Raw genomic sequence first — 14225 nt, forward strand, 5'->3', positions numbered from 1 at the left:
TGCAGAAGTTTGAATGTATTTAGAAACATATTCATGTCAGTTGTATTGATAGCCTACCACATATAAATAATTATTAAATGCAAAGTGCTTTACAGATAGATAAGTTATGAATTATTAAGACAGCACACAATTTAAACAGTTAACAATTTAAGTCAAGCACAAGAAAATTATCAAAGAAAGTGGAAACCGTTAATGAATGAAAACAGAGATGCAAGATAAATCTATAAATAAACTTGCCTAGTGGCAAGCTGTAGCCTAGAGGGGCAGCATTTTGCAAACCCATTTTCTACCATATACTGTACATCTGTGGCACCGCACTGAGTGCTCCTTCATGCATTATAGAATGTGCTTCTCACAACCCCTCTTGGTGCCCCAGGGGGTCCTTACCCTCACCATGTGTTAACTCCAAGGTGTATTATTCATTTTAGATTTACAAAAGGGGATTCAAAGACGGAACTTGAGTTTTTAAATGAGGTAGAAAGGGTTTCAAATGATACACCAAGGTGAATGCAACTATAACTGTTTTCATACTTCCCAGAGGTTCAATTTCATGTTTTGTTATCTTTTGACATTTCCAGCACCACAATGTTTATATCGTTGATAGCTCTACAGAATTTATTTATTTAAAAGTACTAGACTACTTTTATTCAAGTAACCTTTCTGGGCTTTGAACTTGTGACATTTGCACAATGTTGTTCTTCAGAGGAGAACTCTGAATTTACGAAAAATAATTAATGAATCAACAATTTTATTGCATCTCCAGCAAACAGAGTCACAGGTTTATTACCACAGTACCGTTCAAGTTTAACAGAAACCACCAATACCAGGAGCTGTATTTTGAAATAATTTTATTCTTCATATCATAAATCATCCTCAAGTTCTTTTGCAGCAAATCCTTATGGTGCCTAGTAACAAAAAAATAATTTGGTTAGATGTTATAATATTGTTTGAGTAAATTTCCAAGGGCAATACTTATGGAGTTAGATCAGTCTCAATATTCACAAATGCACACAGAAGGATTCAGCACAAACAACAACATAGTAAACAATGGGTCCTTGAAAAGCCTCGGCCCCAACACATCGGCCAGAATATCACCAGTTTATTCAACACCAGTTAAACCAACACGCAGTCAATATAGCCAACACGATAAACAACTTTCCATACAGTACGACAATCACAGAGACTATTTGTGCTGGTCAGATTAAAGATGACCTAATCAGATTGTCTGATAGCTAGGCTAATCACTGTCTGTGCAGATGTAACGCTAAAGTGATCACATTAAAACATACCCTTGAATCTACGCTACTGTGATTGGCTGAATAGGAAGGAGACATCTGATTGGCTACAGACATTTCCCTGCTGAAAAAAATGCATTTGTGAATCTAACCACGGTAGGGGAGTCTCAAAAATCCCACACAAATGCAGTGAGGTTCACAAGTTCGGAGTATATACAAAACACAAGAGTTACCAGTTATTAGAGACCACCAGCAGGTTCATATTCCCTCTTGGGGAGAAAAGATAATACATGAAGCAGATGTTATACCAATTGGATAAGTTTCTCACAAAAGTGAAATTATTGAATGGTCTGTATTTGAAGCGTCAATTGTGGTCCATGCAGCTACTCTGTACATGATACGAAACAGAAGTGTTGAGCTGAACTGATACAGCTGTTTGGAAGGTGTTAAGTCAACATGATTCATAAGTCTAATAGAACCCTGGCCTGCAATGCTGAATTGGAAAAGATTACTTCAATTTAGATGTAGTGGTTTGAACACTTACATAAGCCCGAGCGCCACAGTCTGTAACTTTGAACTTAGATTGCAAACAATACACACTTGCTGACATTTCATGCAAGAAAGTGTATAAAGATAATTTACCACAGCTAACAGAAGTCTTACCATCCATTGGGTAGTAGCAGGCAGATATAAGAACCAACACAGCATCCCATTTTCTCACAATCTGAGGAAGACAGTCCCACCTGACCACAAGGCAGTTGGTATTTCACAATCTAAAAATGATATAACATTTTAAATTATCTGCCCCAACGTTAAAAACAAAAATGTGTTCAATAATAAGCAACCTTTTGAAGTTGGCACTCACTTTTTGCCTTCATTTGTATGGGTGGATTACTGCACTTTTTGTTGGGCTTGGATGGATCACTGGTGCAGAGGGACGTGCCTGGAGCAGACTCTGGATTCCCCTTACAAGATGCAGTAGTCACTTGTGTCTGACCGAACTCATCAACAACTGCACGCTATAGCCATCACTCTGCAATTTCAAAATATAGCTTTAGGCCAAGATGCCTTACATTTTCAGTCAATTACATTTTTAGTATTGTGCAGATTAAAGTTTAGGCATTTAATTGTGTATAGAGTAACCTACACATTTCACATTGCATCCAGTGAAGGGTACACTCAGGGTGTTCATGAAAAGATTCACGAATAACCACACGATTCAGGAGCGTCCATGACAGACAGCAGGTCCTTTGATCCTGGGGAGGGAACATATTGCCAAGTTAGCACACAACACAAAGTCATCAAGCCAATTACAACGCATAATTAAGAGTACATACCCAACACTTTAACTTCACTCATGGACCAGTCAAGAGTAATTTCAAAGCCATCTTCACGGCAAGACACATCTAACCCACTGGAACTGGGAGTGCTAGGACTACTTCCTGTCCAGCTCTTTGGAAGGGCAGCAACAAATTCCGTCTGGATGCCACCATCATATGTACCGCTGCTGGTTTGTATCAGGGGAATCTACATATTCCACATGGTATCCTCCATCGTTTCCACTGTCCCAGTTGGGTGGACCAGAGTATCCAACGACTGCCTCAAATCCATAGCCAGCAGAAGGGTCCGAGTTTTCACTGGTGGCAGCGCCCTCAACCTTCAGGTAACTTTAACGCTGCTTCATCTACAGGAGAACGCAATAATTGTTAGAAGTGTAAGACAGCAGTCTGAGACATTATCCTATTCAAGAGTCTGCACAGCCCAGACAAAGAACCTTTCCGAGGTCCAAGTGAAAGAGGTTGATACTTTAAGCTCTAACAATTTTGACGAGGACATGTCCCCATAGGCTAAAAAAAGCCTTAAAGCGTTAAGAGTCAAGCCAGAACATTCCCATCCATATCTAGAAGAGTAGTTAATGAGTCATACCTGGTGTTGTACTGCTCTGTGGCTGACTCCACTCTCCTGTCTGGAACTTATAAGAAGCTCCTTTTCATTAATCCGCTCCCATCCCTGGACTGTAACCTGCAGCAGAGTCCCAACCAGGAACACCAGAAGTTCAAACCCATGCAGTGCCATGGATCCAGGTGCAGCCCTCCAACAGCTGCTGAGGCCGTGAAAGATTTAGCTTTTCTACATATTGTATAAATACAGAAAGTTTAGGTGTTTCTAATATTTTGACATCTTTGTGTATACTGAAAAATGTTACCAGAAATAATAATAAAAGTGAAAAATTGTCAAGTCTGTAAAAAAACCCATCCCAGCTTGTTACGGATAGGGTTTATCACACCCATGATTTGTTTGAAAAAATATCACAGCTGTACATTATAAACTGGTCATATGTATGGCTTGTGATTGACATTGGACAAAATCCTTAAACTACGCATTCATGTTACCAATATATGTGAATATTTTACAGAGCATCACAGAATGTTCTCTTGTTTTGTTATGACTAATCAGAAATAATGAAGACACAGAAATTTCTTAGTATAGTAAAAGAATGTATTGCATATTTCAAGTACACCAATGCGCAAGTGTTGTACTTCTGCACCACAGGTCAAGCAAAAAACAAAAATCTAAAATTTAATTTATTAGATTAGAATTTTTAAAAACAACAAAAAACATGATTTATTTTTCAGCAATCATCGAAAGACACATTCACTTGTAGGCGTTGGCTTTATGTTTGGGTAAAAAGTTGAAGTTCTTTGGCACAGGTCCAAGTAGCATTTCACTGGAGAGAGGCAGAGAGAGTAGTCAGTATACATTTATATTTATGATTCATTTAATGCTTCACTTTGAATGACTGTTCTTAACAGTTTAGACAGTCTTATGCTCACCTAATCCTGACCCAATCTCCAACATGCTGACTGGCCATTAGTGACTCCAGGTAGTTTCTGCCCATGTAGTACGGGGGTCGCTCATTGATCTTCTGAGGCACTCGCTCCAACAGACCCACAGGAATATACCTGAGAAAGAGAGACAGGGGCACAGACAGAGAGAAAGAGAGAAAAGTATAATCTTTAATCCTAATTCACTAAATGGGACTGTGAAAAGAAGGGCATTTCAATTTTTCCGAACAGGGATTTCACAGATATAAGTGCAAATGAAGTTAAGGTGTAAGTTTTATACATTACACCACATTTCAATCCAGCAGCCAGATATTTAATCTGTAAAGCCAAGATACAGTATTGCACTTTTAGAAAGTCAGTTACATCTTGTGGAAATTTGGAGCCCATTTTATACATAAATACCTTACCAATATTTTTTACAATTGTTTTTTTTTGTAAGATCAAAAACATTTTAAAGGACAGTCAGGACAAACAGTTGATCTGTTTATTCAATAAATTATGATAAAATCATTTTATAACAACCTCATACTATTTCTGGATCAAGGAACAAACAGCAATGCCTGCTTTTATTATATGAACTACAGTATATTGACAAGGCGCGTGTTGTTGCAAACCTGCACATGAAGGAGAGCCACTCCAGCATGAAGTTGCGGGTCTTCTCCACTCCACGAGTGTCCGAGCCCCAGTGCTCCAGACCAAAGTTGCTGAAGTCCCTGAGGATGTCCAGACGCTCACCGGATGAGATGTCCCAGTGCCTGCTCTCCTTTATTTCAGTGAAGATCCATGGCTTAATGAGAGCGCCTCTAAAGACAGCAAACCACAACAAAAGTTAGACATGCAGTAACTTACTGATTCAACATTTTATCTTTATCTATCTATGTCAAATATGTGCTTCTTAAATTAGTTGTGTAGCTTCTAAACATGGTTCCTACTGTTTTGCATGCTTCAAGTAAAGCAGCATATAAAAGAGGCCATATATATGAGTTTCAAATATTTTGAGTATGCAGAATGTGACACCAACCTGGCAATCATAATACCAGAAACTCCAGTCTCTCTGGCTTTCATGGCATCTTCATAGGACAGAATGTCTCCATTCCCTAGAAAAATAAACACATTATCACCTGCAATCAATCCTTGTATAACCTGTACATTATTTAACAACCATTAAATCCCTAAAATGGATGATAATGCTTTTTTGTTTGTCCACAAATTATGTTGTTTAGCAGTTGATGCAGCTGTAATCTTATAAGTATCCACATACCAAAAAGTGGGACAGGACTGGCCAGATTGGAGCAAGTGGTGATGTAATCCCAGTCTGCCAATTTGGTGTAACGCTGCTCTCTGGACCTGCCGTGCAACTAGAAGGAAAACAAGAGCATCAACACTAAAATCCTGAATCATATCTAATGCATCAAAACTTTCCTGACAGAGAAAGAGAGACAGATCCCGCACGACACATAAAACAAGACTTGTGCTAAGATGACTGTGGTAAATATGATATCATTAAATTAAGATTTGCTATAATTCATCCCTTTTGGTGTCTCAAAGACTTACTGTGATCATTGAGACGCCCCATTTCTTCATCTCAGGGATGAGCTTGTGTGCTACGTTGCACTTCTCCTGAACACCGGTGCGGATCTTGACTGTCAAAGGCACGTCAAGGACCTATGGTGAGAAATATTTTAATTCAACCTTTTGACTTTTTCCCAGACTCCCTGTATATGCATCAGGTAGAAAGATCGACACTTACATAGTTCATTCCGTTGATGATCTGTTCAAACTTTCTGGTGCGTGTCATCAAGCCGCATCCTCCACCCTGATGAGGAAAAAACAGAAAAACACCATCGGTTAAGAGTTTCATATTCATAGTTAATACCATTGACTGTGTTTTATGCACTCCATCAAAGAACAAAAAGACAGTCCATTCACTCCTCAGTGTTTCCCCTACCAATATAATGGTAGGGGAAACCCCCCCCCCCAACGGCCCCCCCTGAAGGTCAAGTAAAATTATTTTTTTATTTTTTTATTTTTTGGGCTTTTTGTGCCTTTATTGTAGAGATAGGATAATGGATATAGTTGTAAATCAGGGAAAGAAGTCATTTAAGGATACCTTTCCGATAGAAAAGGACGTCTGTCAATAAAAGTAACACATGAACACCAAGATTTCGTCAAGTGTTTGTGTCGTCGTGTTAGCATCGGCTTGTCCCCAACCCCCCAAAACTGTAAACCTAGGGGAAACACTGCTCCTGATAGCACCATGTAAGTTCATCTAAACTGGCCTCTCTCTGTTACCTTTTCTTTATTTCATACTGTTTATTGATTCTGTTACCACAGTAGAGAAACATGGATTTATTATCTGTCACATAAGACAGGTGTTCTTCAGCAATACTTTGTAACTTGGTCTTTATTAACCACAGAGGGCACAGATAGGACTTTTAATGCTGATTTGTTTTTAAAAATCACAATGCTTGTCAAATAAACAAAGCTGCTAGAAAGTATACTGCTAAGAGGTTGAACATAATTTTATAATTATTAATATTATTGGGTTTTTTTTAAATAATTTGTTCACTTGTTTCTATTTCTTTTCCTGCTCTTACCTTCTTATTGCTGTTCTCTTTTGATTTGCTTTGAGCTCTTTTACTTTCTTACATCTTTTTAAATCTTTGGTCCTCTTGGTCTCAGCTCGTGTTGTTGGGTTCTTATGATGGTTCTTATGATGGTTCTTATGATGGTTCTTGTGATGGTTCTTATGATGGTTCTTATGATGGTTCTTGTGATGGTCGGGTTATATATGTCTGTTGGGTATCGTGCACTATGGGTTCTTTACTGTTGAATTGTATTTAATTATTTTTAGTATTTTGCATTTCTTATGTTCTTGCTGTTGTTTATGTTCTTCTGTGTTTGCTTTAGTTTGTTCTCGTTTTTGCTGTTTGTCAAAGCACTTCGTAAACCTGTGTTTTTAAAAGCTGCTATATAAATAAAGTTATTTTTAACATAAAGAGGAGCAAACATTAGTGAAATGTCCTTTAATCTGAATGATTTCACCTTCTTGTAGACAAGGTCAATGGGGCATCCAGAGTTTATGTCCACGAAGTCAACATCAGTGTTGTTGTTGATGAGCTCTGCACACCTCGTCATGGTGTCAGGGAAGCAGCCCTCCACCTGCAGAAACAATAAAGACATTAGAACAGAAGCCAACACAGAAATGATCATTTAACCACACTGAGGAGTTCTGAATGGTCCAGAATAGATCATCTCTAATGTCTTCACCTGGACACCAAAAATATCTTCACTTTCATGACGTTTCAAGAGGGCCCACTCCGACTGCTGTCCCTGCAGCAGGTTTGTGCACATGGCCATCTCCCCACAGGTGATGTCTGCTCCGAAGCGCTTACACACACGACGGAAAGGCAGATTTCCACACTAAAGAGAGGAGGGAATCTTAACTTCAGTTCATAACCTTATTGATGAGCCAAGAGTTTTATTTTAGAATGAAATTAAAAACTAAACCACTTCAAACATGAATCTGCAACAAAACAAATCAAACCCCAGTTTACAGTTCAGTCTGGAACAACTTACAGTTGTTAGAGGAGCGAGGTAGAGCTTGTCTTGAAAGTCCACCTTGAACACAGAGACAAGGAGAGATATTAGATAGAACAGAATTACTTTACTGATCCCAAACTGGGAAATTGTGGTGTTACAGCAGCATGTTATCAAAGCAAATAAAACTATATAACAATAGATACATAAATAAGCACTTGAAATATAAAAAATAAGAATAGGAAGAGATTTATACATCAAGGATTTAACTTAACATTCTTACTGGTTTAAAAAAAAAAAGAAAACTTAAATACAACATTTATTTACCTGCAGTGCTGCCCCAGAGATGTTTGTTTATTAGTAAGGCTTTCATTTTATAATTTGGTACATGTATTAAGCGAGGAAGGGGATTACATGACTTTACTTGTATTATTTAAAACGACTAAAAAAAAAACTTTTGGAGAAAAAGATGTTCGGCTGGGAACCGTACCTGTTTCTTTTCACATATGCGCAACTTGACGACGTCCTGATCAGTCAGTGGGCCGACAGTCCTCACTGGTGGAGGCTGTTTATCTGGGCTTGCCTGTAGCTTTTCACAAAGCAAGCATGTAAATAGACTTACAAAAAACAATCTATGGGCTATAAATATATATGGTAAATATATAAGAAGGCAGTGGTCTAAGTATAAATGTATACCTCTGTTTCTGTTTCAGTCGACTGATGCTGATCCCCTTCTGTTTGATCTGCAGATACTTCAAGGACAGGAGCGTTACCTGGGTGTGTCAAAAGACTGAAATGTGATACTAATATGACTCTGTTCAAATTCAACATGCTAAAATAAGTAATTTCTTCATCAAATATGGAAAGTCAACACTGACTGAACCCAGCCTTTAATAGTGCTCAATTAAGAGCACTTCCTTTTAAATCACTTCTTAAAACTCACTTTTATAGACTTGCTTTTATGTGATTTCTCCTTTAAAGATCTATCCCTTCCTTTTATTAATTTTATTGCTTTTTATCTTTCTCTTTAAATGTTTTAGCCTTTAATTGTATCCCTTCCTGTATTCATTTTACTGCTCTTAGTTTTTTTAAATTCCTACTCCTTTTATCGTTTAACTCTTGAGCTCTCTGCTGCTTTATTAATTTAACCACTCTCCAGGTAATCCCTTCTTTTTATCTTCATTCTGTGTTTACAGCCTGTGATGTGATGTCGTCCCACTTTCCCTCAATTTTAATTTTGTTTTCTCCTGATTGATTTTAAACTAATTCTCCTTCATTGTACTGAACTGCCTCTCCATACCTGCCTGTTGAATCTCTCTTATTCCTGTTATTTGCATTTTTACAATGTTGCCCTCTCTGTTTGGCCCCTCTGCTGATCTCTGTTCTGTTGTCGTGTTGCTGTATTTGCTTTGTCTGTCACAGCACTTCGTAAACATTTGTTTTTAAAGGTGCTATGTAAAGAAAGCTGTTATTATTATAATTATTAACTGCACTTTGGTCGGCGTGGCTATAATTTGAATCCACTGGACAGATTCAGTAAAAATAAACATTCATGCTTACAAAGAATACTAACAATATTCCAAATGGACATTTTTACTGCCATAAGACCGTGTATATATTCATTTTTTGTTTTATCTTATTTTGGAGTTGTTGCCTTAGATAGGACAGTGGATAGAGTAAGAAAACAGGGATGGAGAGTGGGAATTAATATGCAGAAAAGGAGCCACAGGTCGGACTCGAACCTGGACCTCCGTACATGGGAGGCGACCTAACTGCTAGGCCATTGCAGCCCCCTTTAAATCATGTTTTAGTGAGTTTCACTAAAGAGAATCTATCTAAAAACCTCCTCAGTCATCTTACCTTCCTCGTGCTGTTCTCTTTTGTCTTTGTTGTTTGAAAGTGTACTCAGGTACTCCTCTGACTTCTTGAAGGCCACCGAGCGCTTCCTCAGACTAATCTGGAGGTCTTTACTCAGGCTGTTCTTCACAGCGGTCCTGCCCTCATGGGCCTTGATGAGGTCTGCGTTCTCCATACTTTTAAAGTCAGGTGTAGTGTGGGCCTTGGCGAAGCGGCAGGCGAGGCCGTAACAACACTTTCCAAATGTATCATAGAGGTAGCAGCTTTCCCCAATGTCAGCAGGTTTAGTGGCTAAGTACTCTGCAACGTCATGGTGGAAGTTACACTTGGCTCCAAAGGGGCATTCCCTATTGTCCTGCACGGAGGGGATAATGTCAATAAGTATATAATAGTAATAATAATTGGGTTTTTTTTTTTTTTATAGATAGTTGGTTAGAGTTACGTACCTGAATGACTGAGAGACACAGGCGCCTCTCATCGTAAGCAGTAATTTTGGTGCGAGGTCTCGACTTATTCTGTCCCCGATGTCGTTTACCATCTTGTTTTCCCCATTTATTTGTCTCCTCAGGCTCCACTTTGATCTTCTTAACTTCAGGTTCCTCAACAGATGTCGCCGTCGCTTTGTCATTTTCACAAACTTTGCCTCCGTTTCTCACCTGCCACTCAGAATCCACAAACCCATGAAAGTTTTCTTTGGTTGTTAGAAATCTGAAAATGCAAGAAGAAAAAAAGAATGGGATGTAACAACCTACCATACAAGATAACCTGAGTAGAAATTGTGCAAGGCCACTGTTGTGACGTATGAAATCTAAGCTGATACACTTTGCAAGAAGTCAGGTGTTTACAATATAGTTTTACAAGCTGTTTTTCGTTTACTGTGCAGTCCTGTTGGCTCCATCAGAAAAGGCAGCATTCAGTGTTAAGCTGCTATGTGTGTGGGGGTAGCATTTAGTTACACACACATTCTGCCCTGCTGGAAGAAGACATATTTTGCTGTTCTGGATGGAAGCCAGTAGATGCAATATTATGCCTAACAGAACCAGATGAAGCAGGGCACAGACTGATGAAGTGTCAGCAGTGATTCAAATATGGACCCACATGATGAAGAGGGAGATGACAGACAACACTTAATGCAGATTAGGGCTTTTCGGCAAAACGTTTGCGTCACCTAAAATACATGGATTAAAAATAAGATGTCTGTTTGACAATTTAAAAAACATGTCAAAATACAAGTGTTACTTTGGACACTTGACAAGCTAAACTGCAAAAAGGACAGATTTAAAAATACTTTTTTACCTACTGCAATTGCACTTTATAACGACTCCCCTTTCAGTAAGGACAGAAGACATTTAAACTTTTAAACTTTAGCCTGAGCTGCATATATCAAACTGTATTTTGCACCTGTATATTTGCACACTTGACTGCTTTTTTATAACAATTCTTTATTTATCTATCACACTATGCACTGGCAGAGCTAGTGTTTTATACTGTTATCTATGAGTAACAGCTACTTATGCACATGGACCATCCATACCACTTTTTTATCCTGGCTATGTATTGTGGGCTCATGTTTTTGTATGGGTGGGATATGTATGTATATATGTGTTGTGTTGTGTGTTTGTATATATGCTGGCTGCTGCTGGGATGAATAAAGTATATCTTATCTTATATTAGCTGTCATTTCCTGCAGTGTCGTTTACTTACTCTTGTCTGATAGCAGCTTCTCCCTTTACTGCAACATCTTTCTTCTTTTCAACATGTTCTTCCGCCGTGGTTTCCATCACACCTTTATAGACTTTCTCCAATCCTTTAATCTGAAACACGTCGATACATGATTTACTGAGTTAATCTGAATGTACTGCTTAACATGCCTCATGTTTAAATTGTTCTCTCCTAGTCCAAACTGTATTACACACAAACCAAGACAATTAAACTTATCTATTAATTCATAGAAATAGGCCTGAAAGTAAGCAATTATAAAAGCATAAAACTGGCCTCTTTAATTAGACTAAATGTTACCAGTAGTTAATAGTAAACAGCCGCATGCTTTGCTGTTTCTATGCTAACAGGCTAACAGCTAACGTAAGAGCTGTTGACGCAAACAGCCACTTGCTTAGCCAATACATTTAAAATCGATTTAAAGTCAAATAAAATATTGTCAGAAGTTAAAAAAAAAGCTGACTTTAATGTTGCCTATAGCTCACTGTCATACCTACACAGAAACAACCCCAAAAGCGTGATGGAACAGTTGTGCATCAGTTTTCTGAGGTCCGTGTTGTGTAACCCGACGGCCATTGGTTCCGGATATTAGCAGCAGGATATTTATTTCATATAACAGATAAAATGTGAATAACCTATGAAACATGTACTCATTTGCTCATCACTTTTTGTTTTTAATATATAAATATAATTTTATTTCAAGACAGAATCACAAACTTCAATTGAAATATATTCCTTGCCCCCCTTGTCTTATTTACAATGGTTGGTTTTATAGGTTTGTTATCAGAATCATCAAATAGCTTTGGGTTTCTTGAGCATTGCTTTGAGCAAGCAATTTGAAGATGCGTATTTGGGTTTAAGGAACGGTTAAGTTCCACTATTTTCTGAAGTTTCAGCTATGTAAAAAGTAGTCAAGAATAATATCAAGCAGAATGAATCATAATGAAAGTCAAAAGTGTTGCCCTCTCTGATATTTTGTAAGACATCAGAGAAGAACAATATCTTGAACTACAACAGCAAATGACATTTTCAGAAAAACCTGATTACTCTGAAGTGAAGTTTAAGCAACATTCAGCATTATCACATATATTATTCTGGAAAAGCTGCAAGTTTTTCCAGCTTTGCATCAAAGCGTTTCTTGCTTGAGTCCAGGATGTTGATGCCATTCCTCTGGAAGTCGTATCCCACCTTATGCAGCTGCTCTAGTCGCCCTTTAATGTTCTGTGTGCTGTAGTCTAAAACCTTTGGCTTTTCTATTATCTGCTTTATTGTTATGCCTCCTTGTAGGAGACAGTCCAGCTTAGAGCTCAGTGTATCTGGCCCAATGTACAGAACCAATGGATAACTGATTATCAGTTTGTTCATGTCAGCTTTTTGGCAGCCAAGTGCAACCATCTTCAGCTCTAAACAGTTCAAATTCCTTTTCAGGTATTCATTGGAAAGGTCCAGGATTTCTGCCCCAGGGCCTTGAAAGAGAACGAGCAGTTCTGCGTCACTTAACTTGAGAGAAGCTCTCAGGATGTTCATGTTTGTCCTGACCCTCTTAGTGCTTTTAATGAGAATGTAAAGATTTCTGGATATGATGTTTTTGGCAAAAAGCGGAGGATTCTTTCCACCGAGTTCAGAACAGATGTCCTCCAGAAACTCCACCATCTGCCTGTTGAGCTCTAACCTGTTGGAGAACGTTCTGGGTGCTGTTGCCAGCATCCGATGGAGGTCTTTGGTGCTCAGTCCCAGTGAGGTCAGAAAAGCTATGTTCTTCTCCAAGTTTACATTATCACTGGAGCGGAAGAAAGACTCAGGTGAACGATCCAGGATGCTCACTATTTCTTCATCAGTCTTGAAAATGTTCCTCCACAGATCCCAACGCTGCTCCAAGTGTGCGATCGAGCGGGTGATTGCACGGGGGTAACGTGATATGATTCCAGCGATTACTTTGCGGCTGGCACCTTTACCTTGAAGAAATTGATAAACACCTTGCTCATTGGTAAAGGCTCTGCGGAACACCCCCGGCTGCCGCTCCTGCGCTTTCCTCACATCAACTCCCATGAGATTCAGGTTCTCCAGCAAAGATTCATTTTCGATGCCTGGCAGCTTTGGTTCATCATTTGTTTTAGTAGAGCTGCAAAGCCTCCTCGCAAGGTAGGTGGATGTCAACTGTGCTGCAACAGGCATGAAGCGGCTTTGCAATGTCAGTGATCGATGGAGGCTGAGGAGAGCCGTCATTCCAGATAGTGCTGACATTCTCTAAAAGTAGGGCTACAATGGACCCTAGTGTCACTGGACCTAAAAGAGAAAATTAACATTGCATAATTAATAAACAAAACAAATACTAATGATCATTATCAAGTGGTAGTTGTACACAGATATAATATTTGTAATATGTAACATATAGGTCATGATGAAATCTGAAAGGTATCCTCTAACTAGCTTTAATCCAGGCTTAGAGGAGTAAATGGTAACATCTATTAATTATTTAGTTTAGATTTTTGGCTTATTTTGACAGCGGGTAGCACAACACAATTGTTTGGCAAGGGTCAGCTATAAAGCTAATTTACATCTGTGGGCCCAGGGGATTTATAAACTCAGTGTAAATGTAAATAATAATAATAGTCTAGAAATAATGTAACAACAAGTCATGACGACAACATAGTTTAACAAAATAATATAACAAGGATAATGATGCTGCAAGACGACAACTTAAGCTAAGAGAGTACAAGAAAATGACATATGTTGAGTTTAAAGCTGAATTGATAAAGACAAATAACTCGCCAAAGGTGACACCAAAAGGAACTGTATTCGCCATTCACGGTAACTGAAATAGAAGTCCGCGGGAACAGTCCTAACTATCACAGTGTCAACTAATAATGTATGCTTACAGTGACAATCTCCTAGTGTAAGCTTAATACAATATATTACATACCATTTACAACCCTTAGTTTTACGATGACCAGAAAGAAGCCAGTGAGAAAAGCATGTTTTCAGCGACTGCGAATCAACGAAACTGTGACACTTCGTAAACTCTCGC

At 38.5% G+C, this 14225-nt stretch overlaps 2 protein-coding genes across 4 annotated transcripts; both read right to left on the reverse strand.

The window, feature by feature from the left end:
• Window positions 1–3712: 3712 nt before the first annotated feature.
• On the reverse strand, window positions 3713–11829 carry dus3l (dihydrouridine synthase 3-like (S. cerevisiae)). Of its 3 annotated transcripts, none has more exons than XM_020655967.3 (16): window positions 11695–11829; window positions 11183–11292; window positions 9925–10186; window positions 9482–9833; window positions 8318–8394; window positions 8112–8210; window positions 7661–7702; window positions 7352–7504; window positions 7127–7243; window positions 5832–5897; window positions 5636–5746; window positions 5343–5439; window positions 5103–5178; window positions 4696–4884; window positions 4070–4198; window positions 3713–3963 (listed from the first exon to the last, which is right to left on the reverse strand). In XM_020655967.3, exons 2-16 carry the CDS (start codon window positions 11257–11259, stop codon window positions 3891–3893), a joined length of 1920 nt encoding a protein of 639 aa, XP_020511623.1. In that variant the 5' UTR covers window positions 11260–11292; window positions 11695–11829; the 3' UTR covers window positions 3713–3890. The 3 variants fall into 3 exon arrangements, with proteins under 3 accessions (XP_020511623.1, XP_029137475.1, XP_020511622.1); XM_029281642.2 differs by having other exon boundaries at window positions 8112–8204; window positions 11691–11812; XM_020655966.3 differs by having other exon boundaries at window positions 11691–11812.
• A 21-nt stretch (window positions 11830–11850) lies between these two features.
• LOC110000642 (transcription termination factor 1, mitochondrial) lies at window positions 11851–14225 on the reverse strand. The gene is made up of 2 exons (XM_020655970.3): window positions 14121–14225; window positions 11851–13483 (listed from the first exon to the last, which is right to left on the reverse strand). The coding sequence occupies exon 2, from the start codon at window positions 13439–13441 to the stop codon at window positions 12287–12289; it is 1155 nt and encodes a 384-aa protein (XP_020511626.2). The 5' UTR covers window positions 13442–13483; window positions 14121–14225; the 3' UTR covers window positions 11851–12286.

This window comes from Labrus bergylta, chromosome 19, assembly GCF_963930695.1.
Source record: "Labrus bergylta chromosome 19, fLabBer1.1, whole genome shotgun sequence".
NCBI lineage: Eukaryota > Metazoa > Chordata > Actinopteri > Labriformes > Labridae > Labrus > Labrus bergylta.